The sequence below is a fragment of the Rhopalosiphum maidis genome, chromosome 2 (genome assembly GCF_003676215.2).
Source record: "Rhopalosiphum maidis isolate BTI-1 chromosome 2, ASM367621v3, whole genome shotgun sequence".
NCBI classification, from domain to species: domain Eukaryota; kingdom Metazoa; phylum Arthropoda; class Insecta; order Hemiptera; family Aphididae; genus Rhopalosiphum; species Rhopalosiphum maidis.
Window position 1 is genome coordinate 30,993,465 of NC_040878.1, and position 16,414 is coordinate 31,009,878.

General features: G+C 24.6%; 1 protein-coding gene across 4 annotated transcripts in view; it reads right to left on the reverse strand.

Moving 5' to 3' along the window:
• The window catches only part of LOC113551591 (SCY1-like protein 2), a 154,698-nt gene that overhangs the window by 8,719 nt on the left and 129,565 nt on the right, over positions 1–16,414 (reverse strand). For 2 of the 4 annotated variants that reach the window (XM_026953916.1, XM_026953917.1), the window contains exons 11-15: positions 8,670–8,919; positions 5,949–6,117; positions 5,439–5,620; positions 2,494–2,726; positions 1,844–1,912 (exon numbers count right to left, since the gene is read on the reverse strand). In XM_026953916.1, the coding sequence (XP_026809717.1) occupies positions 1,844–1,912; positions 2,494–2,726; positions 5,439–5,620; positions 5,949–6,117; positions 8,670–8,919 (903 nt within the window). The remainder of the gene's footprint in view (positions 1–1,843; positions 1,913–2,493; positions 2,727–5,438; positions 5,621–5,948; positions 6,118–8,669; positions 8,920–16,414) is intronic. The other 2 variants (XM_026953919.1, XM_026953918.1) reach the window with 1 other exon arrangement.

A 16,414-nucleotide genomic window follows, 5' to 3' on the forward strand; every position in this document is an offset into this window, starting at 1 on the left:
TAGCCAATAAATTAACATTTTAAATTATATAAAACAAAAAACTTAAATAAGTTAAATATGTATAATGATAAGCGCAAAAGCTTCTTACCAATAATATAAAAATCAATACAAACCAATAATATTTAAAGGAACTTATCATTTTTTTTTTTTTTTTAAATGAAAATACCAAAAATACAATAGGAAAACATTTCTTCGAAACACGATAGTTCTTGAATGTTTCACAGATATATTATATATTATTTTCTTGAAAACATTTTTTATAAAATGTCATTTCATATCTTCCGACGTAATCATTGAACTCCAATGAAAAATTATTATTTTTACTTAGTACGTACAACTGGCAAAAAGCAGTACATCGAATTAAAAATAGAAAAAAAACCAGTGTAATTAAGTTGTACGTACCTATTACCGGTAAGTTCTAACTAACGTCAAAAGCGAAAAAAAAAAATTAAAATTAAAAAAAAGATTGTAAAACAAAAGAAAAACAAACGACCGAACGTGGATTTTTTAAGTGAATAGTGTGGCATATCAAAATAGTGTTTGATTAAATTCTTCAGCATTCTATCCTCCATTTAATTAAGGTAAATGACGGATGATAACTTACTATAGTACTTACTACTTACTTTTTTCAATATTTTTATACGTTATAATGATTAAGTATAAAATTAATAGTTAAAAACTAATACTTTTATTGTATTGGAAAAATCTCTTCAAAATATTACATTGGAAGTAAAATTTAATTTGCGGTAAGAAAATATTAATATAAGTCCTGGATAATTTTTCTTAATATACATTATATAATTTTTCAAAAAATTAAATGCTGTTAGATAATTTTTTAATTGTGTGTAGTTGATAATTTATTATTTTTCTCTTCAATGTAAAATAAAAAAAAAAAATTAAATTAAGGTATAAAGTAGAGCGTGAATTTAATGCAAACTATATTTTTTTCCAAATGGCCTAGCTAAAACGTTAATTTCCAAGCACAAAACAAAACTTGTATTTTTGCAATTTTGTGGTAGTTTTATAAATTCTTTAAGAATAAATTAAATTTAATAAGAATTTAACTTATTCTTATAAATAACAAAAAAGTATTAGGAAAAAAAAATTAAATATTATTTATTTTGTTTCGTTGTATTATTTTTATTACGTGGTGGCTGCACAAACGAAATTGTATTGTCATATGCAAGTATATTATATAATATTAGATTAGATGTGTGTAGATATATTAAATTGGTCATTTTATTTTCGAATTGCGGCTTCTAAACGAAAACATGCATATAATACAAATATATTAAACATATTTGTAACCATTATTGCTAATAAATTCTAATATATTATTAAAACAACAATTTTTACTAGGGTTTTTTAAAATATTATTACTGTATAGGTAAAATGTATTGTTATATATCATGTTTCCTTTTTTTGGAGATTTTTAACCCACGCTCTAGTAATCTAAATATAAGCAGACTTTTAATCTATGCATAGTTTTCAATTTGTAATTGTAATTATTTTGATAACACTATTATCATTTTACAAACAATGTTATGAGAAATATAAATAATACCAATAATTATTACGAATTACTGATGAAAGAATAAAATTATATGGAACTTAAATATCACGATAGCAATGTAGATAGTTGATACTTCGGACCATCCGCCATTTATCTCACATGTTTCTCTATCTCACAATATAAATTAAACAAATTATAAAAAAGAAATAACAATTTTAATCATGCTGAGCGAACGCACATAGGCGTGGCGTTCAAAATAAAGTATACACTGACAGCGGACACCGTTTAATGCAACACTCATCGGCTTTCTCATTCGTTATAATGACTTACATACGTCGATGATGGCACCGACAATGTGGACCCATCGTGTCCGTTAATCGGTCTGAAGTACTGATAGCCCTGCGCAAAAAATCAATTTAAAAGCTCCTGACACATAATATCATCCACAGCAAGCGTCATAAAAACAAAAAAAAAAAAAAATGTCGAGACGACGAAAATATAATATTATATCGTAATAATATCATCATTTTACGGGCAGGAGGAAACGTTAAGGCCAGCACAATATGCTATATATATAGTAATAACTCACAGCGTTATTGGTTCGTTTGTATATTACAACGGTCCGTAATTCTATACAGTACGTCATGTCTATTAGTATGTATAAAATACGAAGACAAGCTACTTGCACAGAATCGAAATAAATACACACACGTCATGATAGTATAATAATAATAATATATAATATAACAGTAACATAATTGTGTAATAAAAACTAATGACAATGTCATGATAATACGATTATGCATCGTATAATAACGTACGAGGCGCGCACTATAATATACTGTTATTTTCCACAATTTTTTTTGTCGTAGTTGATAATCGTATCATATAATATTATAATTGCGCAAAACAAAATATGATTAATATAATGCAATTTCTACAACTAGCTACTAAAAATAAAAAATAACAATAATAATTACCGATGGTGGTGACAGGTTGATGGTGGACCCACGGCGCTCAACGTTCGAGTGTCTCCGGATTGGCAGTCCGGTGCCAACGGGCGTGCTTCCTGGCGAAGAGGCACACGACGGTGCCACACGAATTTTCGGCGTGTTCAACATGTTGTCAGACAGTCGGCGATTCGGAAACGAACTGACTACGCGCAAGAAGTTGCTATCGGAACCGGAAGGTGAACCGCCAAACCACCAGCTACCTGTTGCAGGGCACGGAAACCAAAGACGGTTGTCGATTTATTATTATGATAATTATATATATATATATATGTGTATATATTTGTTGTAAGTCTTTTCAACAGTCATGGTTTTAAGTCTTCTTTAAAATGAAATACAATTAATTAAACCAAATGTTATTTTTACAATTATTGGCTTAAGCTTATATTTATGAAAATACTATGGGCTATAATTATAATAATACCGCGGTCATATATAAGGCAAAATAATATATGGGTGTGACATGTTGTTGACATTTTTGGGTTAAATTATTTTATATAGTAAATGTTATTTAACTTGCTGTTGACATAGGTCGTCAGGGCCGGACATTGATATCTTTAATTCAATTAATCATAAAAATAACTGTTTATCAAAAGGTACACGATTTAAATATAATTATGTAAAAAATATGGATGCTTACTTATATTTAGTGTTTTAATTTCATAGATACTTGGCTAAATTATAGTAGAGTGCAAATATTTAATTTTTACCATTGGTTTTTTAATGGACCTACGACCGCAAAGGTTCGTAAAATGATAGGTGACTAACACCTTTACTAGCGGTAATCGTAGTGGCCGTTTACCACTAATGTGACATTCGTGAGGTTTGGGTTACAGTATACCCAGTAACACCAGTGAAACCCTATACCTAAACCTATCTTAACTACGTCATAGCGTAGAACATCTATAATCGTCATACACGATTTAAACACATCGTAATGAATTATAGTTAAAATAATCGATAAACTAAATTATCACAAATATCGGATAACTCATAACTTTTTAAATGGATTTCTAGTAATGTCATGATAATAGAAAATGAAAAAGGCTGGCTAAAAAGCCAAAAAAGCTACAATATTATACGCTTCTGTACATCGAATAAAGATTTATAAAATATAAATACACTAATAACTAATACGTTAATCATATCATTGAACGAAAAACCAATACTTCATTTATAAAAAAAAATAAAAACTAATGACCCAAGCCAATCAACATTTTCACAATATACAAGGTTATATTATTAATCTTCGTTTAGGCAAGACTTCCAAAACATACAACTTGGGTCAAAGGTAGATAAAATCTCTATGCTTAACTTATGCTGTTACACTCGTCACAGTCAAATGCATACGTATTCTCGAATGCCAACAATAAACTAAAGCACAAACAAACATTAACTTCCAGAAACTATACAAGAAATGTTCGTACTTTTAATAAAAGCAGCTAATATATTAATTAATACTTGATTATGTTTATACCTAAATAAAATTGATTATTTCCAAATAGATTAAACAGTTTTTTTTTTAAATTAAATTAAATTGTATGAGCTAATAAAATATATTAACTATGATTGAGCAATAATTGATTACTTTCAAACTTTCGACAAACTAAAAATATATAAAAAAAAATAAACGATATTATACTGCAATTCAGATAAAACTACATTATCACTTAAACAGTATTTTCAAATTGAATACTACAGCTAATTAATTTTAGATAGTACTGTAAACCACGATATTCTAAATGGTTTATTTTAATCATACATTTTACCAGCAAAATTAAAATTATCACCATAGAAGTTTTTTTTTGTTTTTACAGGTAAAGTATTCGTACCAGTCGAGTTTAATTAAAATAGCACTATAACGGTGAAATTCATAAACCCCTGTATAATAAATAATTAACCAAAAAATAAAAGTCAAAACAAAGAAAATTTAAATATTTTCATGAAATTCAGTAGTGATATACCCAAATAGTTTTAATTATTTAAATCCAGCACTCTATCATGAACCTTATTAAACAATTTCACTGGTAAAATACTATATGAGTAATGAGTATAGATAACAGACAGTATCTAACAGCTTATAAAATAATATATTCTGTTTTTATTATTAAAGGATTAACCTAATATAACATTAAGGGGGAAAAGGTAGCAAAAGAAAAATATCCAAGCCAAGTGATTTTCAGTTGCCTTAATAATAATTTTTGTCCCTAAGTATTAAAACATAATATCTGACGACTTAAAGAATATTATTCTTCTTATATGCTTGTTTTGTGATATGATGCTATGAAGTAAAATAAACCCGACCTTTAGACTTTTTATTTCAGAAATGATTTCACTATAGCATTGTGATAATGTGCAGATACTATTGAGACTAGACTGTCTATCCAGATTATCTGCGCAGCTTTAAAAATATTACAATGATTACATTTTTACAGCCAATAAAAGAAACAGAAAAAGAAAATTAACTTAAGTACGAGTATACGATGGACGTGAAAAGAGGTGGGCAATTTTCTTGGAAAAACTTGGCTTGTCATTAAGAAAGCTAGATTTAATATTTTGGCATGCTATCACGTTGAAATGATTAAAGCAGACGTCATTACAGTCGGATAGATTTTTCATTGCGAGAAAATTAGATATAATTTTGGTTCACTTGACATTTTCTCATTCAATACTCTATTATTTGAGTCTTATTGAGAACAAAATCCGGGTGTATCAAAACCTACGTTTAAGCCTCAATTTAGTTTAAAAATGTTGATGCACACAAGAGCACAAGAGACTAATGTTACAGAAACTATCATAATCAAGAACCATTACATTTTGATATTATTTGTATACGTTTTCATTAGTTTTTAATAACATTCAATTTTTTTTTTATTTACTTTAATACTTTATTGTATTTTATTTTTTTAATTTACCTGCTGAATTTTTTCTAACCATATCTTCAGCACTTGACGTTTTGCGTGTTTCAATTTTTAAATTTGGTATGTTGAAGTTTTGCGCATGCATATTGTCAGAACTGTATAAATGTCTTAAAGGCCTGTGTCTGTCTGGACTCTGCATGGATATTGTATCTAATTTCAGTTTATTCCTTTGGTTTCTAAAATGATTGTTATTACATTTCGTTTTTATATTTCATACACTTGATATAGAGCATAATATACAGAGTGTAATAGGACTATTTAACAAATATAGTAATATTTGTTATTAAAGTTTGTCTAATAGTCTTGTTACATCTTATATACTAGTACAACAAATTAAAAATTAAAGGAAAAGAAAAAAATCTAAATAGAAAGCATAGTTTTAATTTTTAATTATTTAATTTAAAATCAAAATATAGACATTGTTTAAATAGTTTAATAACAAGAGCTTAGTAATAACTTAAATCTTGAGTAAAAACTACAAAACGCGTAATATTCATTATTTACCTGTCAATTTGTTCCAGCATGTCTTGTAAAACTTCAATAAGGGTTTGAAATTGTTCTAAATTCAAACCCGGATTCATTGTGTGTGGAATTAACGTTGGCATTATTTTCGTGGCTATCATATTTACAGATAAACCATATTTCTTGTCACGCAAAATCATACTGTATATAACTGTAAATACCAAAGGCTTTTATTGTTTACATTCACATAAAATGCAATTATAAGTGTTATACTACGGTTTTATTCACGAAACAAAATATTTAAAATCAATAAAATGGAATTGGGTTGAGTAGTTGAGATTAACATCATATGACAGACATAAATATATATATTATTCTGCTACGCATTCACTCTAAATAATAATCCATATTTTTTTAAGTGTTGTTCACATTATTTTATATTTTTCACGTTAATAATTGCATTATATTTCGTATACCTACCATGTCTTAAAATTATGAACGTGTAAGTTGTATATACTATAGGTATAGGTGTATCCGATATTGGACCTTGATCAATAATACAAAGAATAAATTTTTATAAAAGAATATATTTTTAATAAATTTAAGTTTATTTTGAGAAGTATAGTTGTACAGTGATCATAATTTTGATGCTTACACGATTCGTATTATGTTAAAATGAAATAATGTGACAGAAAATATATTGAAATGTTATGAAACAATATTAATAATGGTATATCATAGGAAAGCTGAACTAACATTGAAGCAACTAGATAATATAATATGTCTAAAGTAGGAAGACAGAATGTGAGATATGAAAATTATGTGTCAAAATATAACCATTGAATTGCTATCTATTCCATTAAACATGATTCACACGCCTACTACTACATAGATCGCGTACTTAAATTAAATTGTTGTATCATGCATATTTTGTATAGGTATCAAAAATATATATAAAATTTTGATGAATCACATTTTAAATGATAATATAGGTAGTCTATTTTCAAAGAGCTAAAAATATCAAAAGATAAAACAAAAATCGTTTTCAATATGTGTATGGTAAATAATTGTAAAATGTATAGAAACTATGAAATAAATAATACAATTTTTAATTTAGGTAGGTAACAATTTATATTGTTATGAATAGTGTTGTTTTTTAAGTAATTGGTAAAAAAGTGTAATTTTATTTATATATATATATATATTTAAAAATGTAAATAAAATCACCTTACATAATTCATATTTAGCTTTATTCAATCAAATAATGAAGTTTGAATATTTTTTAATATAAAAGCTATTTTTAATAAATTATATTATAATTTTATTTTATTTTTATATGATCATTTTTGTAGTGAAATAAAATAATACTCGAATAATAGATTGATAAAGAAGCATCACACCGGATACTTAGGTGTAAGGTAAATAAGAACACGCCGTTGTAATTATTCTTTGTTCGGAAAAATAAAAAATCGCTTATATTCGATCTTGGTGGCAATAGCTTTCAACATCAATTTACAAAATCATTAATATAAAAAGAGAAAAACAAGTGCCTTTTTAATAGAATGTATAATTAAATTAATATACTTCGTTTTAAGAATTAATTAACAACGCAATTTTCACAAAAATAACTATACAATATTTGCGATTATAGGATTAACGAAGAAAATTGCATAATAATAAGTACGGATAACATAATTGTTATCAGTGTATTATTATTTATTATACAATATAAATAATTATTATATTTTACAAAATATACCATAAAACTATTTATGTAGAGTTATTGATATTTAACTAAAAAATAAATGAGAATAAAGTTGTGAGTTATAATTTAAAATATTTATACACCAATAATAATATATATATATATATAATATAAAATATAAATGTAAATATCTGTGACTGTGTCATACGGTGAAAAGCAATTAGTGTAATAGGTATACTAATACTCGTATTGCCTACATAGAAATATTATATTATGTATTATAATAAATTAGCAGTTCTGATACTGTAATGTATTATTTTATAATAAAATTCTGTTGGGTAATGTTGATGAGAGATGATTCTCTTTCTCTTTTGTTGTTTATGAAATTTTGAATTTCGGTAAACATACGTTCAATCAAAATGTATAATACATATTAGTAACTAGATCTAGAAGCATCAATAATCTACCACTCCTTTTATGTATCTAAAATTGTTTTTTTAAAATAAGCGAGTTTATCATTTTTTATTCGATGTTAATCATTATTATTTATTAATTTATTAAATGTGTTTTAATACTTGTATTGTTTTAAATTATTTACAACTTGTAAGCCAATAAAAATTGGCTATGATTATGTGATAACTATAATTTATTAATTAATTTTTTTAAGTATTTTTATAATAATCGGTGTTCATATTTATAATTCTTCAATACGTAGTGACTTACTTACTAAACTCTACCTAAACATCTGGAAATATATTGATGACATTTTTTTAGTGTGTTTGAGACTTGAGTAAGCTTCTGGGTAGTTAGTATTCACTATTAGACCCAGTAAGTAGTGCTGAAATCGGATTTTATGAATCTATGTATTTTGGCAGGAGGTTATTCAGAAAATAATAATATTAATATAATATTATACGTATATAATTATATATAAATATATAATATAATATATATATATATAAAACAGTGCATATAAAATACAAGAAACGTAATATTATATTTGAATAATTTATCATTTAATTTTGATGATTTAGTAATTATTGTAGTTATTTGTATACCTGCTATTCTCGCTATCACTTCAGGATCTGTCTGGTTTACTATCCAAATCAGCGGCAAAACATCCTCGATGATTTGTTGTTTTTCAAGTCTATGCAATATTATTTCCAGACAAGCCAATATGTTTAAAACAATTTTCAAATCGTTTGGATTTGTTTCGTACACCATTTTGAGTTTGGGAAGTACCATTCTTCTTATTGCCGTATCATCCATGTATTGAGAAACGTTGGTTACAGCCAATACAGCAGCACTCTAATAAATATACAGTAGTTAAAACATTAATATAGATGAGTATAAAATAACTATTACTGGGTTAATGTATAAATTACATTAAACCAATAATAATTTTAAGCATTATAAGATCAGATTCAATTATTCATAAACATAATAATGTTTCTCAAAAATACCTATATAAATACGATTATTTTCTTAAGCTAACTTAGTTGATTTAATTATTTTATTTATTTTATTAAAACTTTATTAAGTACTTCAAATATTATATTATTATTTAAAGTATTCTCGTAGATTGTTTTGTTCGTATTTTATATCATGTCATTATAAAAGAAACTATTAAACAGAAGTATGGGGTACTTAACCCGTTACAAATGTTACTAGTGAGTGGTAAAAATAAGGGAAAATAATATAACATTTAAAATAAGTAATACAAATAACATTTAAGTATATAAATAAATGTTATAATAGCTTTTATTATTGTGAGAATTAGTATTTTACTATTACAGCGCACTTTATTTTTAAATTAGTATTACAGAACATTTTAAACGATGTTATTGACAAAATAAATAGTAAGCAGAAGAATATAATATGATTTAAAATACTGAAATATAATATTAATATTTATTTTATAATGATCAAACAAATTGAATGTTATTAATAATAACATATTTTCTTTTATAATAGATGATTGATAATATTTGTTCAATTGGGTCAAATTTTAAAATTAGATAGGAAATTGATTATTTTATATTTTTAAATTTAAAAATTATTATAAAAGTCATTGTATACTTTATAAAATAAAAATCTTTCTAGAATATAATTATAAAATAAATTTGATATTATATATAAAAAAGGGGGTTATTAAAAAGTTGTGCTACATTTTATTAATTTCAGTAATTTTAAATTATATAAAAATAAAGCCATGACAGTAAATTTCTGTATAATAAAGGTCTGTAATATTATGTTTGTTATATATTTTAAATAAAGATTTACATGTTGACAAAGAACTACAAATATTAAAAAAAAATTTTAAAATATACGTTTGATTTCAACGAAGAATGATACAAATTTATTTGGACACAAGTGTAATAATAAAAAAATACAACGATCATTATTGAATATTAACAATAAAGTAAACACTTAACTATAATACACATATTTATAGTATTAAAAAAATAATAGCTCAAACAAATAATTATACTGGTTATTAATTATTTTTTAGTATTTTTTATTACCAATATACGCAGTCATTATTCATTATTCCCAATAGGTAATGATAATAAATAATGGAAACTCGCTCATCTGATATTTTAATACAAAATGTAATTACCTAGTTCTAAACATATATGTATAAGTTATCGATTGTTTAATATAATATCAACAATAACACACATGAAATGAAACTTATTTATTTTAAATAATTAAATATAAAATTATTATTTATGTATACATTTTAATGTAGTATCATGTCGTTAACATTTTTCATCGACCAAAATTATATTTGATTGGTGTACTCTTTATTATAAATACTACTCAGCTTATTTAAAACATAATTTACTATCAATAACGAGTTTTATGTATATATATTATAATAGCTGTTATATCTGTCGTTTTTTTCATCTGCGTTTTTATTTTATTGTAATCGTTTTTTAAGTATATTATTAGTTTTATTCTAAACATCGCAGGTTATATTAATATTGTTCACAGTGATTTACTAAGCCCAGTGACACAGGATACTAGTGATGAAAATCGACTCATCCCGGTAAAGTACGATACTTCAGTTCCGGCGCTCTGGAACTAGAAAAATCGTTATAGGTCCATTGATAGTAGTTAGCGTTAAATACTAAAATCTGGGAGTAGTTGTGTTCACACTGGCTTAGAAGTTAAATTTGTTTGATATATGGGAAATGTATTTAAGTCTTTTCTTTATATGTCTATAATATATATGCAAAACATATTATTGAAATATTGGTTGTCGGGTCTTATCTTTCGATGCTGCCAGTAGCTGAAAGGTAAAAATAAACTTTGAAAGTATACCGTTTGCAGAAATACATAGCAGAATCACAGCGGGAAACAAGTCCAATTTTAAAATAAGTCCAATAATTTAAGAATAAAAAGCCATCGAAAAGAGCAAAAATTAGATTATACAAGACCCTCGTTAGACTGGTTGTAATTTATGCTTGTGGATTATAAACATCTACCAAGTAGGATTAAAAGAAATTAATGATTTTAGAAATAAAAATCCTGCGAAGTATCTTTGAGCTAAAGAGAAATTAAGAAGGTGGTTACAAAATGTGATCAAACAGAGAACTTATTGATTTATCCAACGATACCGATATAATTGTCACACATAATAGTTAAAGACCAAAATAAGCTGGACATGTTTGAAGAGCAAAGGCGAACTCATACGGACTGCCACGAAATAGAAATCTAATAAAAGTCGACTGAGTGGAAGGCCAAGACAACAGTGACTAGACTTAAGTTATTGGGAGTATTGAATTGAAAAGAACTAGCAATACATAGAGAAACGTAAAGGAAGATATTAAAAGAAGCGGCAATGGCCCTAAATAGCCTGGAATAAGCTTAAAAAAGATAATTTTTATTCATAATGTTACGAACAAATTATTTTTTATTCTTCATAATAATTAAATATATATTGAGTTTTCTAAATATACTATATTTTTGTTTATACAATACACTTTAATTTCACTTTTTATTTAATAAAATTTTACTTAAAATTGTTTTTTCTTAATAATACAATAATTGTTATCATTTAAATAGAAGTAGTTAAATTATATATAATAGGTTCGTGTATAATTTTTAGGGTGTCACAATTGAATATTAAACAACGGTTTTTATAATTAATTATACACAAGGTAAATAACATAAATAGTTAAAATGTTAATAATTATAATAAATAATTCGATAATTTATGTAGTAAATTCAATTTTTAAAGATAACTGTGAATTAAATTTAAGTAATAGTATTGATAATTCAGCTAAAATTTTGGATATAATTTTATGGGTTATGACTTATTTATGGCTGTCTAGTGCTCAACATATTTCTTAGACTAGATACTATGACATCAACATATTATCACTTATTTATACCGATAGTTGATGCATGTCACAGATAAGTTTATATCTGTAATGTTATGCTTTCTTAAAACATTTTTGCTAACAATAAACAATAATTATGATTGAATAATAGTACATACATATTGAGATGTTGTATTATATTCTAATAGCTTTAAGGTAAAAAATTCGTTTTTGGTGAAGTCAAGTTATTGTATTTATAATGGATATGCCGACATATTATGCCATTAAACTCACAAAATTTCTTCAATTGCAATATATAGCCATATAGGTACATTATATTATTGTTGTTGTTTCTAAAGCCTGGTAAATTTATTTTATAATTTATACGATATTATGGAATTATTATAGTGGTGTTGAATGATTTAATAATTTCACGTAATATTTGGTTTCCTGTTGGTTGTATAGAAAACATATTGAAGCGTACTGTGTGACGTCTGGGTATAAAGCCCTCCTGTTGATGAAAATCCCTCGGGGCTTCGAGAAACATGTATTGAACTAACAAATGCTCAAACACGTTATTCGCCAAACCACAGTGACGTAAAAGAGTATTTATTTTTTTCTTATTTGTCATTTTATTTGAAATAGGCAATTATATATTATACGAGTACATCTACGAGTCGTGGGTTTGAAATAAATTCTACACTCAAATTACAGTTCTACAAATAAACGCTACTAAAACCTACACGAGAACAATGTAAAGTAATTAATAATTTTAGTTGTCATTTTAGTAGTAATCATAAGTTGTTTTGGTTTTTAATTGATTTTATTATTTTTATTGTTTATCCCATACGTATATTCAACGGATAGAAAAAAAATTCCTTATTGTTAAGTATAGCATTACAAATCGACGAAAAACTGATTAAAAATAGTCGATTAAGAGTAATTTGATATTTCAAGGAAAATAATATGTTAATTTTATAGTAATGTTTCAAACTATTGATTTTGATGTTTAACATCTCAGAAATTTGGTATTATCCTAAATTGGTTATAGCTAAAACGCTAAATGCGTTTTAATTAATAATATGTATAATACAATGATAATATCATAATAATATGTTTAAAAAAAATGAATATTTATATATTCTATAAATATACTTAATATACTAAATACGATGATGGAAAAATATTTCAAGTCCCCGTGATTAATGTTTTAACAATTGCAAAAAAATAACCGATTAAGAAAAAATCAATTTTCGTTATAAGTAATTAATTTTATCAAAACATAAACTTTAAATATCTATAAAAAAAATTAATAAATATATTTCCGATTATGTTAAATAGCATAATAACATCACTTAATTGAACCCTGTACTCAATTATAACATTTTTCAACCAACAAATTACTCAGAAAATAAAATTAAACTCTGACGAAAAAATTTAAAATCAATTTTGTATTATATTAAATTTTTTAACTAATAAAAAAAATAATATAACAAAAGGAACTGAAAAAATAATTGAATACTTTAAATAACAATAGATAATCAAAAACAAAAAATAAAATCAATTTTTTTTAAATTTATAATAGCTGCCTTGTATTAATTCATAGTAATATGTAAAAATGTTAAGTATCTACGGTTAGGTATTAATTTTTTAATAAAATACATTAAAAACTGGTAAGCGCAAATATTACTGTTTCTATATTTTTTCACGGTTAATTTTTTAATTACTGCTATGTCTCAAACCAGATCTGATACTAACAAAATTGTTCTTTCTACCATAAGCTACATTAAAGTTTAAGATTAAAATCTTTTTATTGATTCAAAATGGGATAACACACAAATATTAATAATAATAAAAATAAAACATGAATTATTATATAACGCTCTGCTCTGAATCTAAAAATAAATATGATGATAAAAATGGCATATTTTATATAAATAAAAGTTTTATTGAAGAAAAACAAAGTACAAAATATTAATGATTTTAAGTATTATATATAATGAACAATGTCTACAAATTTAATAATGATTTATAATTGAATTATAAAATTTAACACTTTCAATTACAATAATCTATTTAATGACAACGTACAATCAAAAGCGATTATAGAGCAGTATGAGTTTCGTTACTTATTTTTTTATCTAAGCGCACAAATTAGACGAGACATTGGAGGCTGAAATCATCAATGTGAGTAAAATAAAACCAGTTAATTGGTAAAGTTTAGTGTCGACAATGTTTTTAATGGTGTTTGTTATTTCGAGCGTTGTCACACGTATTTTTAGTTGCACCTTTTATAACGTCATTTAACTATTTTATAAAATCGCTGTTAGACTATGTGGTCGTATACACCCGTCTATTACGCAGTATCTGTGGAAATAATCATTACTATACTTTCAGTACCTTTTTTGTCGACAGCGAGAACTGTTTGGTAGAATCAATATGAATATTTTTTACGTTGTTTATATTTAATTTTGTATAAGACAACTATGCTTGGATAATACCAATATAATAGGACCATAAAATAATATTTTGAAATAAATAGTTTTTTATTTAACGCAATTGAAACGTATTCCTGAAACATTAAATAGAATAATATAATTTTATAATGTTTTTTTTTCATCCTCAATTTTTTATTTGGAAATTCAATTAAGTTTATCAATATTCTTATTTAATATGTATAAAAACTAAGCAACATAGGTTTTGTAAAAAAAAAAAAACAATATAATCAGTTATAAAAATGCATTTGTATTATTTCGTTAAACAATAAAAATGGTTTTTTTTCATTTATTTATAAAGAACTGGTACTTTGTATAATTTACTAATAAAATGCTGGTTAGTTTTTATTTTGTCCATATAATTTATATTAGTTTAAAATTAAAAGTGTTTAGTTAGAATTTGATTTATCTTGTTTTTATATACATAATAAATATACATTATAGAAAGTATATGTACGTAAAAATCTCTAACTGTCTTTTAGGCTTTGGGTAAAATATTAAAAAAAGTACATAATTTATTTTTATAGGTAAATATAAAATAATACATGGTTCATATAGTATTATTGTTTAATTAATAGAATTTTTCGCTATAGATTTTTTTTTATTGGTATTGGTAAATTGTTTACGTATAATTGAAAATAGTTTCACATACTCTATATTATTTGTAAAACAATTTATATAAGCTATAATATTGTTAATAACAGATAAAAATAAAATAATCAATTAAATACAAATACAATACAATTAGTACCTATGTACAAATAATGTTAAATAACAAAAATGAATACAACATTTAGTTTAAATAATCGTGTCACAAAAATTAAAACCTACGTAACTATGTAAATATAATAATTATTCTTTATTTGAATATTTAATCAAATTTATTAAACTTTACTTTACTTTGTTTATTTTTAAATTATCTTTATATTGCTTAAAAATGTATTCATCTAAATATTATATTAGTTGTTAAAATTGAGATTAAAATTATTTATAATTTAAGTAAAATATGCAAATTACAATTAAATTATTAAGAATTATTAAAATGTCTTACAACTTTTGCAATGAGTTCAAGAACAAAGAAAAAATGATGAAAAGCTAGAGAGAAAACCGAGACCAGATGTTAGACACTTGTCTCGATTTGTTCACCATTTTAAAATACAATAATAATTGGAATATCTTTAGTGTTTAATTAAATAATCTCACAAATTTAAATATACTTTCATGTAATTATATATTACCTTTTGTATTAAATCATACATTCATTATTTGTGTTAGCTTATACATATAGGTAGGTAACTAAAATGATTAAAAATAAAAAGCAATTCAGCTTAGATACTAAATACAATGGATTAAATATAGTTATTCAAACATTTCAAACTATGCAAGTATTTATCAATTCATACGAATAAATTAATTGGAAATAAAAGAGAATGCAAATGCCTCAACCGTAAGTACTCTATGCTTTGGTAAAATATATTCCTGACAAAATAACACATAAATTAACCGTTCAGTAACCGTATACACATTCTGAAGAGTCTTTCCGTTTATATGCATTTACAATACGAAGGAATTTGAAATGAGGAATTGAGCAAGACGTTTTATGAAGTATTAGTAAACCTGTGTATACAATTCATCTTAACAACGATACCGTCGGTATGTCATAACGTACGAAGCAAAATAATTCCGCAATAATTCTAAGTGTTATTTCGGTATTTGTAATATTATATTATTTAAATTCATTTTATGTACTTGATTTATTCGAATAAACTTTTAAAATTGATAAAAAGTACTCGTGTTTAGGTACTTTGAAGTATCCATTTCCATGTACTATGGTGTTAAGCGTAGACAATGTCAAGAAAGTTCAGGAAGTTTTTAATTAGTGGAAGAAAGTGTTTTGTGTATATAATACTATTCGGATAAGATAAAAAGATAATGTAATAATGAATACAGAATAATTAATTATTTAATGTAGATATACTA